The sequence below is a fragment of the Myxine glutinosa genome, chromosome 1 (genome assembly GCF_964187855.1).
Source record: "Myxine glutinosa chromosome 1, kmMyxGlut1.1, whole genome shotgun sequence".
Lineage (NCBI taxonomy): Eukaryota > Metazoa > Chordata > Myxini > Myxiniformes > Myxinidae > Myxine > Myxine glutinosa.
The window spans coordinates 219,010,066-219,025,533 of record NC_136261.1 but is presented as its reverse complement, the minus strand read 5'-3'; the positions used below and the strand labels follow the sequence as shown (position 1 = coordinate 219,025,533).

The 15,468-nt window shown below is 47.6% G+C and overlaps 1 protein-coding gene across 4 annotated transcripts in view; it reads left to right on the top strand.

The window, feature by feature from the left end:
- LOC137434299 (uncharacterized) overlaps nucleotides 1–15,468 on the top strand; it is a 155,513-nt gene that overhangs the window by 72,582 nt on the left and 67,463 nt on the right. For all 4 annotated transcript variants that reach the window (XR_013624430.1, XM_068127200.2, XM_078783930.1 and 1 more), the window contains 2 exons: nucleotides 6,956–7,086; nucleotides 12,705–12,801. Coding sequence is in view for 3 of the 4 variants with exons in the window: in XM_068127200.2 (XP_067983301.2) it covers nucleotides 6,956–7,086; nucleotides 12,705–12,801 (228 nt within the window). In the remaining variant the exon portion in view is untranslated. The remainder of the gene's footprint in view (nucleotides 1–6,955; nucleotides 7,087–12,704; nucleotides 12,802–15,468) is intronic.

Here is a 15,468-nt window from a genome sequence, read left to right as displayed (position 1 = left end):
ACGAGGAGAGAGAGCCCGAGTTGCGTTGGCAGTTCGCAGAGTTGGCAGTTGAGCCATAGGGAGTTGTTTTGAGCAGCCCAGTCGAGTCTTTCAGAGATCCCGACCCGAGTTTGGCTGAGGTGTAGCCCGAGTGGAGCTCGCTGTCCTGCTGTCGACCTCGTGGTGATTGGTGCGTGGTGCTGAGAGGCCTTGTGGGACTTAGAGCGAGGGACCTCATGATGTCCGATCGGGCCGGACGGAGCGGTGTTGGACGGCAGCCACCAAGACGAAGACAAGAAAAGGCCGCATCCGCGTACATTTTGACACACAAGACGTGTTGCTTTGTTAATTCATATTCCCCCGTTTTGTATTTGAGGTCTGGTGTGCGGGATCCCGATTAGGATATTTATTATCGGCGCGCATTTTCCTGTCCTGCCTTTTTCATTTGAATAAACCCTTATTTTATTTTTGTACATATATCTGAATGCAGTTTACTGGGTGTTTGATTTTAATAGATAAGGCTGCAGGCTCTCGCCGTTCCCCTCCATTCCGTGCGCTTAAGGGTTTTAGGTGTCGATTTTGGAATCAGCTATTGAGCTTCCGCCTCGGAGTTAAAGCCTTCGTAATCGGCATCCGCACCTCTGGTGTTAATTGGAGTTGCGTGACAATAGTTACAAATAATTCAGTGGTATAAATATACAACAAGACCGATAAAATCTAACGTTGGCGTAGCCAGGCTTGGATCTGTTGTCCCACTTTCATGTGACGATATCCTCAGCTCTGATTGGGGGCATTTGTGAAGGACACACACACACACACACGCACACACACATGCGCGTGCAGGACAGGCACGCGCGATAGACACACGCTGTTCCAGACGGCATTGCTCTACGGGCTATGCCGTAACAATATGGCTGCCGAACCACGTGAATGATGATGTCCTCAATTATTATTATTTTTTCTCAACCAATTAAACCCTAGAACACGCTCAAGAAATTTCATATTGATCGGATCAAGCGTTCTACTTGCCTTGTCGATTTATGACGTCATAATGAAGGCACCTATGGAATATTCACAGGTTGTACCCCATGGAGAGTACTTTACAATGAGCCACCTTTCCATTTTTTCCATGGAGCAGTTTTGGAAATATAGAGGTGCATTTGACAGAACATCATTAATTGACAAAGCGCGAAGGAGGGTGGCAAAAAAACACTTCAGGTCGGATTTGTGCGGTCAGAGAACGTGGCTATCAATTCACTCCAAAGTTAATAACGAAAAGTGCTTCAAAGCCTAAGAGAAAGAAATCCAAGTGAACAAGCAAATCAAGATGAATCTCAGAGAAAATGACGCAAAGGACGCATGCATGTTAATATGAAGAAGCGATCAGCACAACTGAGTCTGGAAATCTTCTTGAACTCTGAATCTCTGAACCTATGTCTTTCTCCCAAGTCTCTGAAGCTGACCATATCCTCAACCTCCACCCAACCCCCTTCGCTCGAGCCTCACCCCTCCCCTGGTTCATGGGAGGAGTTGCCTTGGGTTTGGGTTTTGTCACGATATATTGTGTCAGGCGTTCATCTCCACAATTGCAATGCAAACCTATTAACACGGACTTTGGACAGTTAAACAAAAAAGTATACGGTAGTGTTGTAGAAAACCAATCAGGTCCACACAACTTTAGTCCAACTTGTGGTTTAATTCCATTTAGATCATGACATCATCCTGTAATGCAGGAAATGCAATAAGTATACGATGTGGCATCACATGGGACCATTCATAACATTCAATGCAAGCAAGCTGGATATTCTATGCTGGCATACCGTTAGTGAGTCTACCAGATGTAACGTGTCACAGGAGAAGTCTCGGAGTACCGTCCGCAGCAGCGGGTCTTATAGTCACGCCCCTTGCGGTGTCAACGAGCAGCGAGCATCACCCCGGGTTCAGTACGAATACGATTTCACTACATTCTCCCCCCCCCACCCCCCGTCAGAATTATACGGCGGTGCGGCTTGAAGCGAGCGATCGTCAGCACGAACAGGGTGCGGAACATCAGTCGACCCAACCGTATCGGGCCGGGCGGCGAATTTCTCTGCCAGCACGCGTCCGAAATTCCCCGGGTACGGCATCACGTATCCCTGTGTCCCCGGCGTCGGAGGCGCCATCAGGGTCGGGTGACGAAGGGGGTAACTCAAAGTCGTCGGGCCCAGGTAGACCCGGCGAGGGAAGAGTCGGTAGACTTTCGGCGATGGGAGCGTCGGGAGAGGCCATAGTCTCATCTATGGGTTCGGTCGGTCCGTCCGATTCCCTACTCAGGTCGGCGACCCCGCAAGGGGCAAGGTGACGGACGGAGACAGTAGTCTCACGGCCATCAGTCGTCATCACACGAGCATGCTCAGGATTAGCCTGGAGAATCTGCACTTTGTCCACTAGGGGGTCGTACTTGCTCGCGCGAACCGCCCGTTTAAGGTAGGCCGGCCTGGGCCCAGCGAGCCAACTGGGCAAAGACCGTATACACCCCGTGCTCCTGGGGTGGTGGAAAAGTCGCTCGTGGGGAGTTTGGTTGGTTCCCGTACACAGGAGAGCCCTGATCGAGTTCAACGCCGCAGGGAGCGACCAAGCCCATTGATCGAGGCCCCGGCCGAGGGTCCGGAGGTTGAGCATGACGGCCCTCCAGATAATCCCGTTGAAGCGTTCGATCTGCCCATTAGCCTGGGGTCTGTACGGCGTGGTGTAACTAGAAGCAATGTTATTTTGGAGCAGATAGCCGCGCACCTCCTGAGACAAGAAGACCGCACCCCGGTCGGTATGGACATAGGCCGGGTACCCGAACATTGAGAACAAGTTCTGTAAGCATCGCATCACCGTGGCAGCAGTCATGTCCGCGCACGTATAAGCAAAGGGGAATCGCGAGTTCTCATCGACGATAGTGAGCAGATAGCGAGAGCCGCTCGACACCGGCAATGGGCCCTTGAAATCCATCGCCAAGCGTTCCCACGGTCGTGTAGCCTTAACCAGAGTCCCCATGGGAGGGTTATAGAAACGCGGTTTGATTTCCGCGCAGATAGCGCAGTCGCGACAGATACGGTGGATATCGTCAATTGAGTATGGGAGATTGCCACGCCGCACAAAATGAGCGAAACGCGTTACGCCGGGATGGCCCGCAGTGGCATGCAGCACCCGTAGGCCCTCCAAAGAGGTGATACCCGCGCATGTAGCCGGTCGTGATAAGGCATCGACAGCCCGGTTGTCCTTCCCCGGGCGATATTTGATGGTGTAACAGAAGTCGGCGAGTTCGATACGCCAGCGAGTGATTTTCTCATTCTTAATGCGCTGGGCGTGTAAGGTGTCGTACATGAATGCAACGCTTTGCTGGTCCGTGATGATTTGGAAGCACCGCCCGAGTAAGTACGGGCGCCATCGCCGAATAGACTCGACGATCGCATACGCTTCCTTTTCGACGGACGAGTGTCTCCGCTCAGCGGTGGTAAGAGTCCGTGAAAAGAAAGCCACGGGACGCCCCCCTTGGGAGAGGGTCGCCGCGATGGCCTGATCCGAGGCGTCACTTTCGAGGACGAAAGAGCCGCTCTCGTCGATTGTCGCCACGGCGGCTCGGGCGATGTCGGCCTTAAGGCCTTCAAAGGCCGCCAATGCGGCCGGACTCAGTGGGAAGGTGTCGCAGGCCACGAGGGGGTGAAGTTTCGCGGAGAAATGTTGCACCCATTTGGAGTAATGGGCGAATAGCCCGAGGGCGCGCTTCAGGGACGCCCGATCACAGGGAGGGGCCATGTCGAGCAAAGGTCGCAGACGCTCCTTATCCGGAGCGACAGAGCCATGGGTCACGGTGTACCCCAGAAGATCTATCGTGCGTAGGGAGTATTGGCACTTATCCTCGTTCATAGTTAAGTGATACCTCTGCGCGACCTCAAGGAAGCGCTTCAGATTAGCATCATGGTGCCCTTGGTCATATCCACAAACCGTAAGATTATCGAGGTAGATGAAAACATCGGTTAAGTGCTCCCGCGCAATGAGGTCATCCATGGCCCTCTGGAAACAAGCGACCCCGTTCGTTACCCCAAAAGGCAATCGCGTAAATTGGTACAACGGCTGCCCCGACTCAAAAGCGGTATAGATACGATCCGCCCTAGAGATAGGGATCTGGTGGTACGCACTACGGAGATCGAGAGTGCTATAGACCGAATACTGGGACACCTGTTGCACCAGCGCGTCCATCCCCGGAAGGGGGTAGGCATCCAGCTGTGTAAAGCGGTTAATCGTTTGGGAATAGTCGATTACCATGCGTCTGCGGTGGGCCTCGCTGCGCACCACCAAGACCTGGGCGCGCCACGGCGACCTGCTAGGTTCTATGATGCCGTCTTTCAAGAGCTGAGCCGTTTTGTCCGCAATGAATTGCATGTCTGCACGAGAGTAGCGCCGTGATTTCACCGCGACAGGGGTACAGTCGGAGGTTAGATTGGGGAACAGCGAAAGCGGCTGGATGTCCATTTGCGCTAGGGCGCACACCGCAAGCGCGTCGTCCGCCCCCACAACAAGCGTGTCAGGCCCACCAAACTCCATTACCAGACGTCCATGCAGCTTAAGAAAATCGTGTCCTAACAGAATATCAGCACATAAAGCGGGTAAAACCATAAGGTGTACATCAGGAAAAACCCGTCCCTATAGCACGAGTTTCAATCGGCATTCCCCCTTCGTGCTGAGTCGAAGCCCCTGGGAAGCCATGAAGATCCGTCTCGTAGACCTCCAGATCCGCCATCCATGCCTGAGCACAAGTCGCTGGTCGATAAAACTATCCGTAGACCCTGTATCCACCAAGGCCCGAACACAATGGCCTTCGACCATGAGGGGAATAAGGGCTTGAGCCAGGCCAGACGAGGCTGCTGGGAGTGGGACTGAACCCCCCGAATGGGTCGGACAAGCCTCGCGGGTGGATCCTATGCCCGCAGCAGTTTTGCGGTCGTGGCCAGAGTATGCGTTGTCCATGGGGAATCCATTAATGCCATCAGAGGGCTTTCCCAAGCATTCCGGTGTTTCGCGATTCAAAATCTGACAATTCTGACGGGAAAAGGCCTCCGTAGTATTTGAAAATGCCTTTTGACACTTTTGGCAGGAAAAGGCCTCCGTAGTATTCGAAATCGCCTTTTCCGGGGTGAGGGCCACCGTTAGCTCGTGGACGACACGAGGAGAACGTTCCGCTGGGGCTTGGCGAGGCTTCAAAGCTCCTTGCGTGGCCCGGAGTTTGGTCAAGGACACGTACTTCGTGCCCGATTGAGGATGAGACTGTGGTGGCTGTCCGGTGACGCCCGCCAAGGACGTCTGAGCGCCCAGGGGCCCGCAGAGAGGGGCCCTCCCCTTCGAAGACGGGTAAGGCGCCTGGTTTTGGGCTCGGCTCGCAGGCTCCGCAATGAGCCCATTCAAGGTCGCCGCGACCGCGCGATTCAATGAGCCGCGAGCCGCGTGCCGTTTTCCTGCACACTTTCGCGTAATGTCCCTTTTGCGAGCACAAATGGCATATAGCGTCTCGTGCCGGACACACGGGCCGGGCATGGCGTGGCCCCCCACAGAAAAAGCATGCGGCCCCGCGTAAGGCCTTGGGTCTGGCCGTAGCGGCAGCCGTCAGGACTGGGTCTTCCTCCGGAGCATCCCGGAGTTCCGCGAGCAGGTCCGCGTCCTCGGCGGTAGCACTCTCCGGCCGGGCGTGTAGTGTAGTGCCCGCCAAGAGGCGCGTGCGATCATAGGTGTTCGATTGCATCCGCGCTTCGGTGTATACTTTCCCTTGCTCGAGTGCCGTAGCGAAGGTCAGGTCGGTCTTCTCTAGGAGCTTGAGCCTTAGTTCCTGGGAGGAGACCCCTGCAATAAAGGCATCTAAAAGAAGATCATCCTGAGACTGCGCGGGAGTCAGTGGCTCCTTGATGCTGTCCAGCAAGAGCTGCCGGAGCTCCTGGGCGTAGTGGTCCATCGCCTCGTTGGGTTGCTGACGTCGCGTTAGCAGCAAATATCGTGCATACACCGGGCTTTTTTCCTTTATGTACAGCCGTTTGAGCTCCGCGATCGAGAGGTCATACGTCGCGAATTGAGCGATGGAATTGTACACCTTGTCGTCGATTTTTGAATGAAGCGTTGCTAGCTTCGCGGCAGCCGTCGGCGCGGTCTCAGGCTCCTCGAAATGATTCTCCAATGTTCTGAGCCAGTGCTTCAGTTGCAAGCCACCATCCGGGGCTTGCGGGTCGGCGCAGAATACGGCAACTGCCAGCGTCTTGTTGCCAGCCATGTCGGTAGATATAAATGGAATTAAGTGTTGTGGAAAACCAATCAGGTCCACACAACTTTAGTCGAACTTGTGGTTTAATTCCATTTAGATCATGACATCATCCTGTAATGCAGGAAATGCAATAAGTATACGATGTGGCATCACATGGGACCATTCATAACATTCAATGCAAGCAAGCTGGATATTCTATGCTGGCGTACCGTTAGCGAGTCTACCAAATGTAACGTGTCACAGGAGAAGTCTCGGAGCACCGTCCGCAGCAGCGGGTCTTATAGTCACGCCCCTAGCGGTGTCAACGAGCAGCGAGCATCACCCCGGGTTCAGTACGAATACGATTTCACTACAGGTAGTATGAAACAACTGCCTTTATTGTGTGAGGATCTCTTTGGGACCCATCAAAACAATGTTAAAAAAGTGGGATGTGAAGACTTTTCCTATATTGTTACAAAGATGGTTTACACCCATTTTTTAACAAGGTCTGATTGCTGTAAAATGCTTCATAAATTTTGCACATGATTCTTCAAACCAAAAAAATTACCATCTTGGAAAAAATTGACAAAATTGTAACAAATGGGAGAACCACTTGCAGGTTAAACACCAAATGGTAGAACCAGTTTATTAATCTTTAATTTCCTTTTTGAGTCAAATTTTGCTCTCCTCAAACCTTGTTTATTGTCCTACTTTTCCAAGTGTCCTTGCAAAGGCCGAGTCCTTCCAGTACAAGTTGGGACATGAGGGGATGGCGACCTCCAGATGACCAAAAGTCCTTCCCACATCACATTCCATTTGGACGTATGGTTTTGAGGTCTGCTCAGTCAAAGGTGAATATAAATTTGAGAGGTGGTGAGAAACTGCAGCAAGGTAATTTATTGCATAGTGAAAGATGACATCCATGAACCTCCCTCCACAACATGTGAAGGCAATATGTAGATGACCCCTGAATGGAAAATAAATCCCATGAGTTACAGTGCATTCAGAGTATTCAGACCCCTTAACGTTTTTCACATTTTGTTATGTTGCAGCCTTATGCTGAAATCGTTTAAATTCTTTTTTTTCCCTCATAAATCTACACTCAATACCCTTTGATGACAAAGAGAAAACAGGATTTTAGAAAGTTTTGCAAGTTTATGAAAAAAACAAAAACTGAAATATCACATTTACATGAGTATTCAGACCCTTTCATATGACAATTGAAATTTAGCTCGGGTGCCTCACATTTCTCTTGATCATCTTTGAGATGTTTCTACACCTTGATTGGAGTCCACCTGTGGTAAATTCAATGGATTGGACATGATTTGGAAAGGCACACACCTGTCTATATAAGGTCTCACAGCTGACAATGCATATCAGAGCAAAAACCAAGCCATGAGGTCAAAGGAACTGCTTTCAGAGCTCAGACAGGATTGTGTCGAGGGACAGATCTGGGAAGCCCACAAAAAAAATTCTGCTACATTGAAGGTTCCCAAGAGCACAGTGGCCTCCATAATTCTTAAATGGAAGAAGTTTGGAACAACCAGGGCTCTTCCGGGAGCTGGCCGCCCGGCCAAACTGAGCAATCGGGAGAGAAGGGCCTTGGTAATAGGTGACCAAGAACCCGATGGTCATTCTGGCTGAGCTCCAGAGATGCTGTGTGGAGATGGGAGAAACTTCCAGAAGGACAACCATCACTGCAACACTCCACCGATGTGGGCTTTATGGCAGAGTGGCCAGATAGAGGCCTCTCCTCAGTGAAAGACACATGGAAGCCCACAGAATCTTGTTTCTCAGTCCGAGTCCTTTAGGTGCTGTTTTGCAAATTCCAAGCGGGCTTTCATGTGTCTTTCACTGAGAGGCTTCCGTCTGACCACTCTGCCATAAAGCCCAGATCGGTGGAGTGTTGCAGTGATGGTTGTCCTTCTGGAAGTTTCTCCCATCTCCACACAGGATCTCTGGAGCTCAGCCAAAGTGGCCATCGGGTTCTTGGTCACCTCTTACCAAGGCCCTTCTCCCCCGATTGCTCAGTTTGGCCGGGCGGCCAGCTCTCGGAAGAGTCCTGGTTGTTCCAAACTTCTTCCATTTAAGAATGATGGAGGCCACGGTGCTCTTGGGAACCTTCAATGCAGCAGAAATTTTTTTGTAGGCTTTCCCAGATCTGTGCCTCGACACAATCCTGTCTCTGAGCTCTGCATGCAGTTCCTTCGACCTCATGGCTTGGTTTTTGATCTGATGTGCATTGTCAGCTGTGAGACCTACTGTAGACAGGCATGTAGGCCTTTCCAAATAATGTCCAATCCATTGAATTTACCACAGGTGAACTTCAATCAAGGTGTCGAAACATCTCAAAGATGATCAAGAGAAATGGGGGGCACCTGAGCTAAATTTCAAGTGTCATAGCAAAGGGTATGAATACTTTGGTCAATGTAATATTTGTTTTTTTCTTTTTAATAAATTTGCAAAACTTTCTAAAATCCTGTTTTCTCTTTGTCATTATGGGGTATTGAGTGCAGATTGATGAGGGAAAAAATGAATTTAAACGATTTCAGCATAAGGCTGCAACATAACAAAATGTGAAAAAAGTGAAGGGGTCTGAATACTTTCTGAATGCACTGTAGCTGAAATTATGCTTCATGGTGTCATGTTTTGCTGTTGTCGGAGAAATTTAACAATTGTACCATGTTAGAATATCTCATTGCCTCCGTCATGGAAACTGGATGAAGATTATGTTTTCACCCCAGTCTGTTTGGCTCTCCCTGTGTCTGTCTGTGAGCAGGATATTTCAAAAAGTTGTGGTTGAATTCGGACTAAATTTGGTGGACAGTTTGGGTGTGTGACGAGGACAAATAGATTCTATTTTGTTGAGGATCCGGATGCGTTTTTATTATTATTATTATTATTTTATTTTATTTTTTTAAAGTGATTCTTGGCACAGAGGTGGGCCTGAAAAAGATATGCATTATAGCATGACATTTTGCAACGTTTTCGACAGATTATGATAAGACTTGGTGGATGATTTGGGTTGGTGACGAGAACAAGTCGATTAGATTTTGGTTCAGGTTTGGATGCAGATGCAGCCTGTCGGTGGGATACAAAACGTAAACTGCTCAGCCTGGCTCGTAACGTCATATGCTCTCGACTGAGTGCCGTTCTCATCTTTAACTTGTTTTCCTCAATTTTTTTTGCTGTAAAGTGCCTTGGAAAGCCTATTGTGAGGTGCCATATAAATAACTAGATGTTATTCATAGAATACTTGCCCTGTGCTGTCAACTTTGTGCAAACCAATTCTTCTGTTTTTGAATTTATTTATTTTTCTCTTTGATCCAATATTGGCTGCCAGACCACGTGACAGATGACATCATAAATTTACATTCTCTGATATAATTGTTGCGTAGATCATGCTCAATAAATTTGAAACTGATCAGATTAAGCATTGTCCCTGTCAAATTATGACATAATTAACGCACCAATGACCATCATTAACAACACTTATTCCCCATGCGGAGTTCTTTAGCATGAGCCACGTTTCAATTTCTTCTATGGAGCGGTTTCGGAGATATCGAGGTGCAACGTTTTGTGGTTTTTCCAAGATTGCGCCTGTACCACATGACCTATGGTGTCATAATTATCATTTAAAAATTATACAGGATGAGGTGCTCCTGTGGTGAAACTTTCATGTCCATCAGGCCAACAGTTGTAGAGAAAAAAAATATTCACACTGATCGGATGAAGCGTTATTCTTGTCGAGTTGACGTAACAATGAAGGCACAGATGACATCATCATTAACATATCTTATTCCCCATGGGGAGTACTTTGCAATGAGTTGTGTTTCAATTTTTCCCATGGAGCGGTTTCAGAGATAGAGGTGCAAAGTTTTTCCAAGATGGCGCCTCTACCACGTGACCGATGTCATAATTGCCACTAAAAAATCTACAGGAGGAGGCGCTGCTGTGGTGAAAATTTCGCGCCAATCGGACCAACATTTGCAGAGAAAAAAAAAATCATACTGATGCGATCGAGTGTTGTACTTGTCGAATTATGATGTCATAATGAAGGTACCAATGACATTATCAAGATCTTATTCCCCATGGGGTATACTTGCCAACAACATACCATGTTTAAATTTTTTCCATGGAGCGAATTCCTGAGATGGAGAGGTGCAAAGTTTTTCATATTCTTTTCAAGATGGCACCTGTACCATCTAACCAATGACGTCATAATTATCCTTAAAGGATCATTCAGCAGGAGGTGATCCTACGGTGAAAAGTTAGTGTCCATCGGAGTAACAGTTCCTGAGAATTTTTCTTTTTCCATACTTGTCGCATTATTAAGTCATAATGAAGGCACCGATGACATCATTAACCTATCTTATTCCCCATGGGGAGTACTTGATAATGAGCCATGTTTCAATTTTTACCATTGAGCGATTTTGGTGATATAGAGTTGCAACGTTTTTCGAAGATGGCATCCATACGACGTGACCTATGGCGTCATAGTTGTGAATATATATATTCTACATTCGGAGGTGCTCATATAGTGAAAATTGTCACTCAGACCAACAGTTGCTGAGAAAATGAATTTTTTAAATGCAGACACGTACGTGTACGGTACGCCACATGTATGCACCCAACTGATCGCTTAACCCCGCTCTTCGCTTCGTGAGGAGGTTAACTAACCAATATTTTATGCATCGTTTTCTTTGATTGGGGAACAAGAAAGCCTGTAAAATTCAAGTGCAATTGTCGCATGAGAAATAAAACTTTCACAACATTTTCTGACTTTCAAAGAGTTGTAGACCAGATGCTTGAAGTAAACTTGAGATCCTTGTTTTGTTGCAAGTAGTTCAAAGTTATTTTATTGCACGTGCACAAATTGGGATTTTTATTCCTCCGCCGACAAAGTCGCATGTTTTCAGGTTGTTAATGCATCCGTCTGTCCATCAGTCCATTTGTGATAGGTTTTCGTTTCCGCAATAATTTGGGAATGGCTGAAGGGATATAAGTCAAACTTGGTACAGTTATGTATAATGGTGTAAAGATGAACTGATTAGATTTTGTAGTCACGAGGTCAAAGGTCCGAAATCATGTTAGGTGAAAATCCTGTTACCACGGTAATTTGTGAATCAGTGATGGGGTTTTGGCCAAAGTTGGGACAAGTATGTATTATGATGCAAAAATAAACTGGTTTAATTTTGGGGTTAAGAGGTCAAAGGTCAGAGTCTGTAATAGGTTTCGCTACTGCGATAACTTAAGACCGGCTGAAGGGAACAAGGTCAAACTTGGTACAAGTATGTATAATGACGCTAAGATAAAAGGATTAAATTGTGAGGTCAAGAAGTCAAAGGACTTAAATCTCGTTGGATAACAATTGTGTTACTGCGCTAATTTGTGAAACAGTGATGGGGTTTTGACCAAACTTGGTAAAAGTATATTTTATGATGAACGGATTAAATTTCTGCATCAAAAGTCAGAGGTCATGTCAGGTACAAATGTGATACTTGAGAACAGCTGAAGGCATTTGACTCAAACTTGGTACATGTAAAATGATGTAATAATGTGGACGGAGGCATATCTGTCGAAGTTGCCACGTCAGAGTGCTGTTCTCGTTAATGATGGACTGATAAGAGTTCCATATAGGGTAAAAGGGGTTTGGACCCCACCTTGGGCACATTGGCTAGTCTGGCATAGTCTTCTGCTGGATTCCACCTTTCTAAATTTAAGAATCCACCTCTGCTGACTTCCACCTTTCTAGATGTGCCTTAGGCAAGTGACTATTATTGACGAATGTAATTTGTAAATATGTGATACACAATCTTGTCTTGTGAATTTAATTGCAATATATCATGTGGGTTCGAGAGGTGAATAGCACCGAACTTTGGGTACTTCCAACGCATTGAAAAATTTGGAGACCAGGCAAAAATTGTAAATTCTCCCATCCATGGAACCGCCTTATGGAGACTATTCTTGCCCACTCTTCTCTCTAGGGCAACAACCAGGCAGTGCACAACCACCTCCAATAGTAGCAATAAAGTTGTCCCTCTCCGTCCACCCCACACCTCCCTCCTCCCCCAATACTGACGCATAATCTTTATTCCCTCCAGTAGCTCTTCGTAACCCAACCCTTTTGCTATCTGAGGATCATGTGAATTGAATATATGTTCTCTCCCCCCACCCCTCACATTCTTTATTTTTCTTTGTGCAAGTAATATGTCAATGTTCCTTCTTGCTGATACCACATTTGTAAAATGTGAAAGCCCACAAATATTAAATTTATCATTTTCAAGAACTTACATTTACAATTTACTGGCTATTTTCAAGGACTATGAAGGTAAAATCGAAGATGACAGGCAGATTTTATTTATTTTTTAATTCCATTTTTGTTTCACATCAAATGCTATAGTTTCAGATGTGTGAAAGATTCTTCAAGGTTTTACTTTGCAGCTCATTTTAAGTGCATCGTGTGCAGAAATTCAATGACACCTGCCCAGCTGATATTTTGGTGGAAACAGACGATCGGCAAATCAGTAGTTCCCCTTTTCAGGTTGCAAGAAACACTTCTCAAGGTCAGAATTTTGACTTCCTTCAACATTATGCATTTCTATCTGTGCACGTGAAGAGAACATGCACCTGAAATGTAGATTATGTCAGATTTCTACTTGTATTAACGTGAAGAGACCTTTGGACCGGTACCTTGTATTTTCATTTTTTTAACTCGTGAAGATCTTTATTGGACATTGTATTATTGTGAAACTATTTAGGTTGAATTGTGTAATAACATGAGTAATGAAGTTCTAATCTTTATTTTCCTTTCAACTGACCTCCAACATTTAAAAACCGCTACAGTTACTTGCTCGACACGTATGCTATCGATCTAGCATCCGTGTCGTTGATCATCAATTACATTGCTGCCATTTTATTTCACTAGATAGACTGGCCGAACCACCTTTAGAGGCCATTTTTCCGCACAGAGCAGGGATTGGCCTTTTTCGGGCAACGTGATCCCCTTTTTGAAGCAATGTTTTATGGCCGGATGCCCTTCCTGTCGCCAACCATGTTAATTGCCTCTTGCGACACATAGGGAATTACCAGTGAACTGGTACTCAATTTGCTGACCTCGGAAGGATGACAGGCTGAGTCAACCCCCCTGGCGTTAATTCAGCGATTGACCTGGAATCGGACCCAGGATCCTAGGATCCCAAGCCGGCACCCGAACCGCTAAGCCAACACCAGGCTTACTAGATAGACTGGTCGGTATTCTCATAATTGTGAACCCACGGGCGTTTCTTTGAGAAAGTCGGCAACATATCTTTTTCCATGTGCTTTTGTATGCTGAATCCCAAAAACAATGTTGCCAAGCTGAATTTTGAAGTTAACATGCCCAAAATGACAAAATTCAAAATGGCCACCAATTCGCATTAAAAAGCTTGTATTTCAGGTACTAAACAATGTAGAAAGTTGATTTTGGAGGCTATACCCACATTTTTGGGGACAAGAAAGTTGATTAAGCCAAAATAAATTCTTATTATGGCCACCATCTTGGATTTCAAGATGGCCACCATGGTCAAACAGGTATGATTTCTAATATATCAGAACTTGTAAGCCATCAAAAGATTAATTCTTGAAGTAATACATCCACTTTTATTCTGCCAAAAAATCTGGCCATGATAACTTTTTACATTTCATTCAATAGTTGTGTCGTTATTTTACTATACATATGCAATTCAAGACGTTTATGCAAGTAATGAGCTAATGTCAAGGAGATAGCGAGCAAACCAAAGGAGGCTATCCTGTCTACTTGCCTCACGCCGGCGGCTGGCTACAGGCGCGAATCCACGCCATCTTGTGTGCTTCCCACGCGGGGTGGTTATACCACGGATACGACCATCAAACTCCTAAAAGCTTCGTAGACCAGAGCTGAGTGCCGGCCGATACAAATACAAAGAACATTATATTATTTCTTTTTCATTCCCTTGTGTTGTTTACGATACTCAATCTCAGCGCGGGAAGGTTCAACTCGACCCTCGTCGGTCTTCCTTTCATCGTCGTCAGCTAAACAAGCGAGGAAAGGACAAGACAAGGCTTCCTGAGGCTCGTTTGCACGACGTGCTTGTGGCCTCCTTTCCTGCTTCCTGAGGCTCGTTTGCACGACGTGCTTGAGGCCTCCTTTCCTGCTTCCTGAGGCTCGTTTGCACGACGTGCTTGTGGCCTCCTTTCCTGCTTCCTGAGGCTCGTTTGCACGACGTGCTTGAGGCCTCCTTTCCTGCTTCCTGAGGCTCGTTTGCACGACGTGCTTGAGGCCTCCTTTCCTGCTTCCTGTGGCTCGTTTGCACGACGTGCTTGAGGCCTGCTTTCCTGCTTCCTGAGGCTCGTTTGCACAACGTGCTTGAGGCCTCCTTTCTTGCTTCCTGAGGCTCGTTTGCACGAGGTGCTTGAGACCTCCTTTCCTGCTTCCTGAGGCTCGTTTGCACGATGTGCTTGAGGCCTCCTTTCCTGCTTCCTGAGGCTTGTTGTGTTTGTTTTTTGGGTTTGTTTTTTGTTTGTTTGCTTGTTTTTCGGGTGACACCGTCACAATTTCGGTCTTCGAGGCCGGCCGATAGGCACAGTGTGACCGGAAGGGACGAGGTTCTCCTGACCACGTGGCCCTTGACTTGGTTTGTCCGCACAATGTGGGCGCTTTCAGGATGAACTTTAGCCGGGGAGCGTTTGGGCGCCCCGGTGTGATACTGCCGCCCACGCGCATAACTTGTGAGTGCACGTGGGTCCCGGCGGTCCCACTGGCCTAGCGCTACCATGTTTAGACAGCGAACTCCGTCCCCGGGCACCGGCACCTACTCCCGGAAGTTTGAGAGATCAGCAGTGCCGGGCACGGTAGGACACCCGCGGAGCCCCGGCGGACCGGGGACGCACGAGCCTACGCGTTAGCGTGCTACGGCGGAATCAACGGCTTCGGCCACGGCCGGGCCGATACTCGGCCCGGTCGCCCGGAAATGAACTGGTTCGACACCCGCGCTAGAGAGGTCGCGGGCGACTGAGATGTATTAACAAATAATTAATTAATTTGAGACGTCCGATTTCTAGTGTTTGGAAATTTGGAAGAGCTTGACCCTAGCCTTTCCCTTGCGAGGGCAAGGAGGAACTTAACACTTGACACTTAAGCTTACTTTGAAGTACACCCTGCCAGCGCTCCCGGTGGGACGGCAGGGCAACCAGAAGGGACGAGGTTCTCCTGA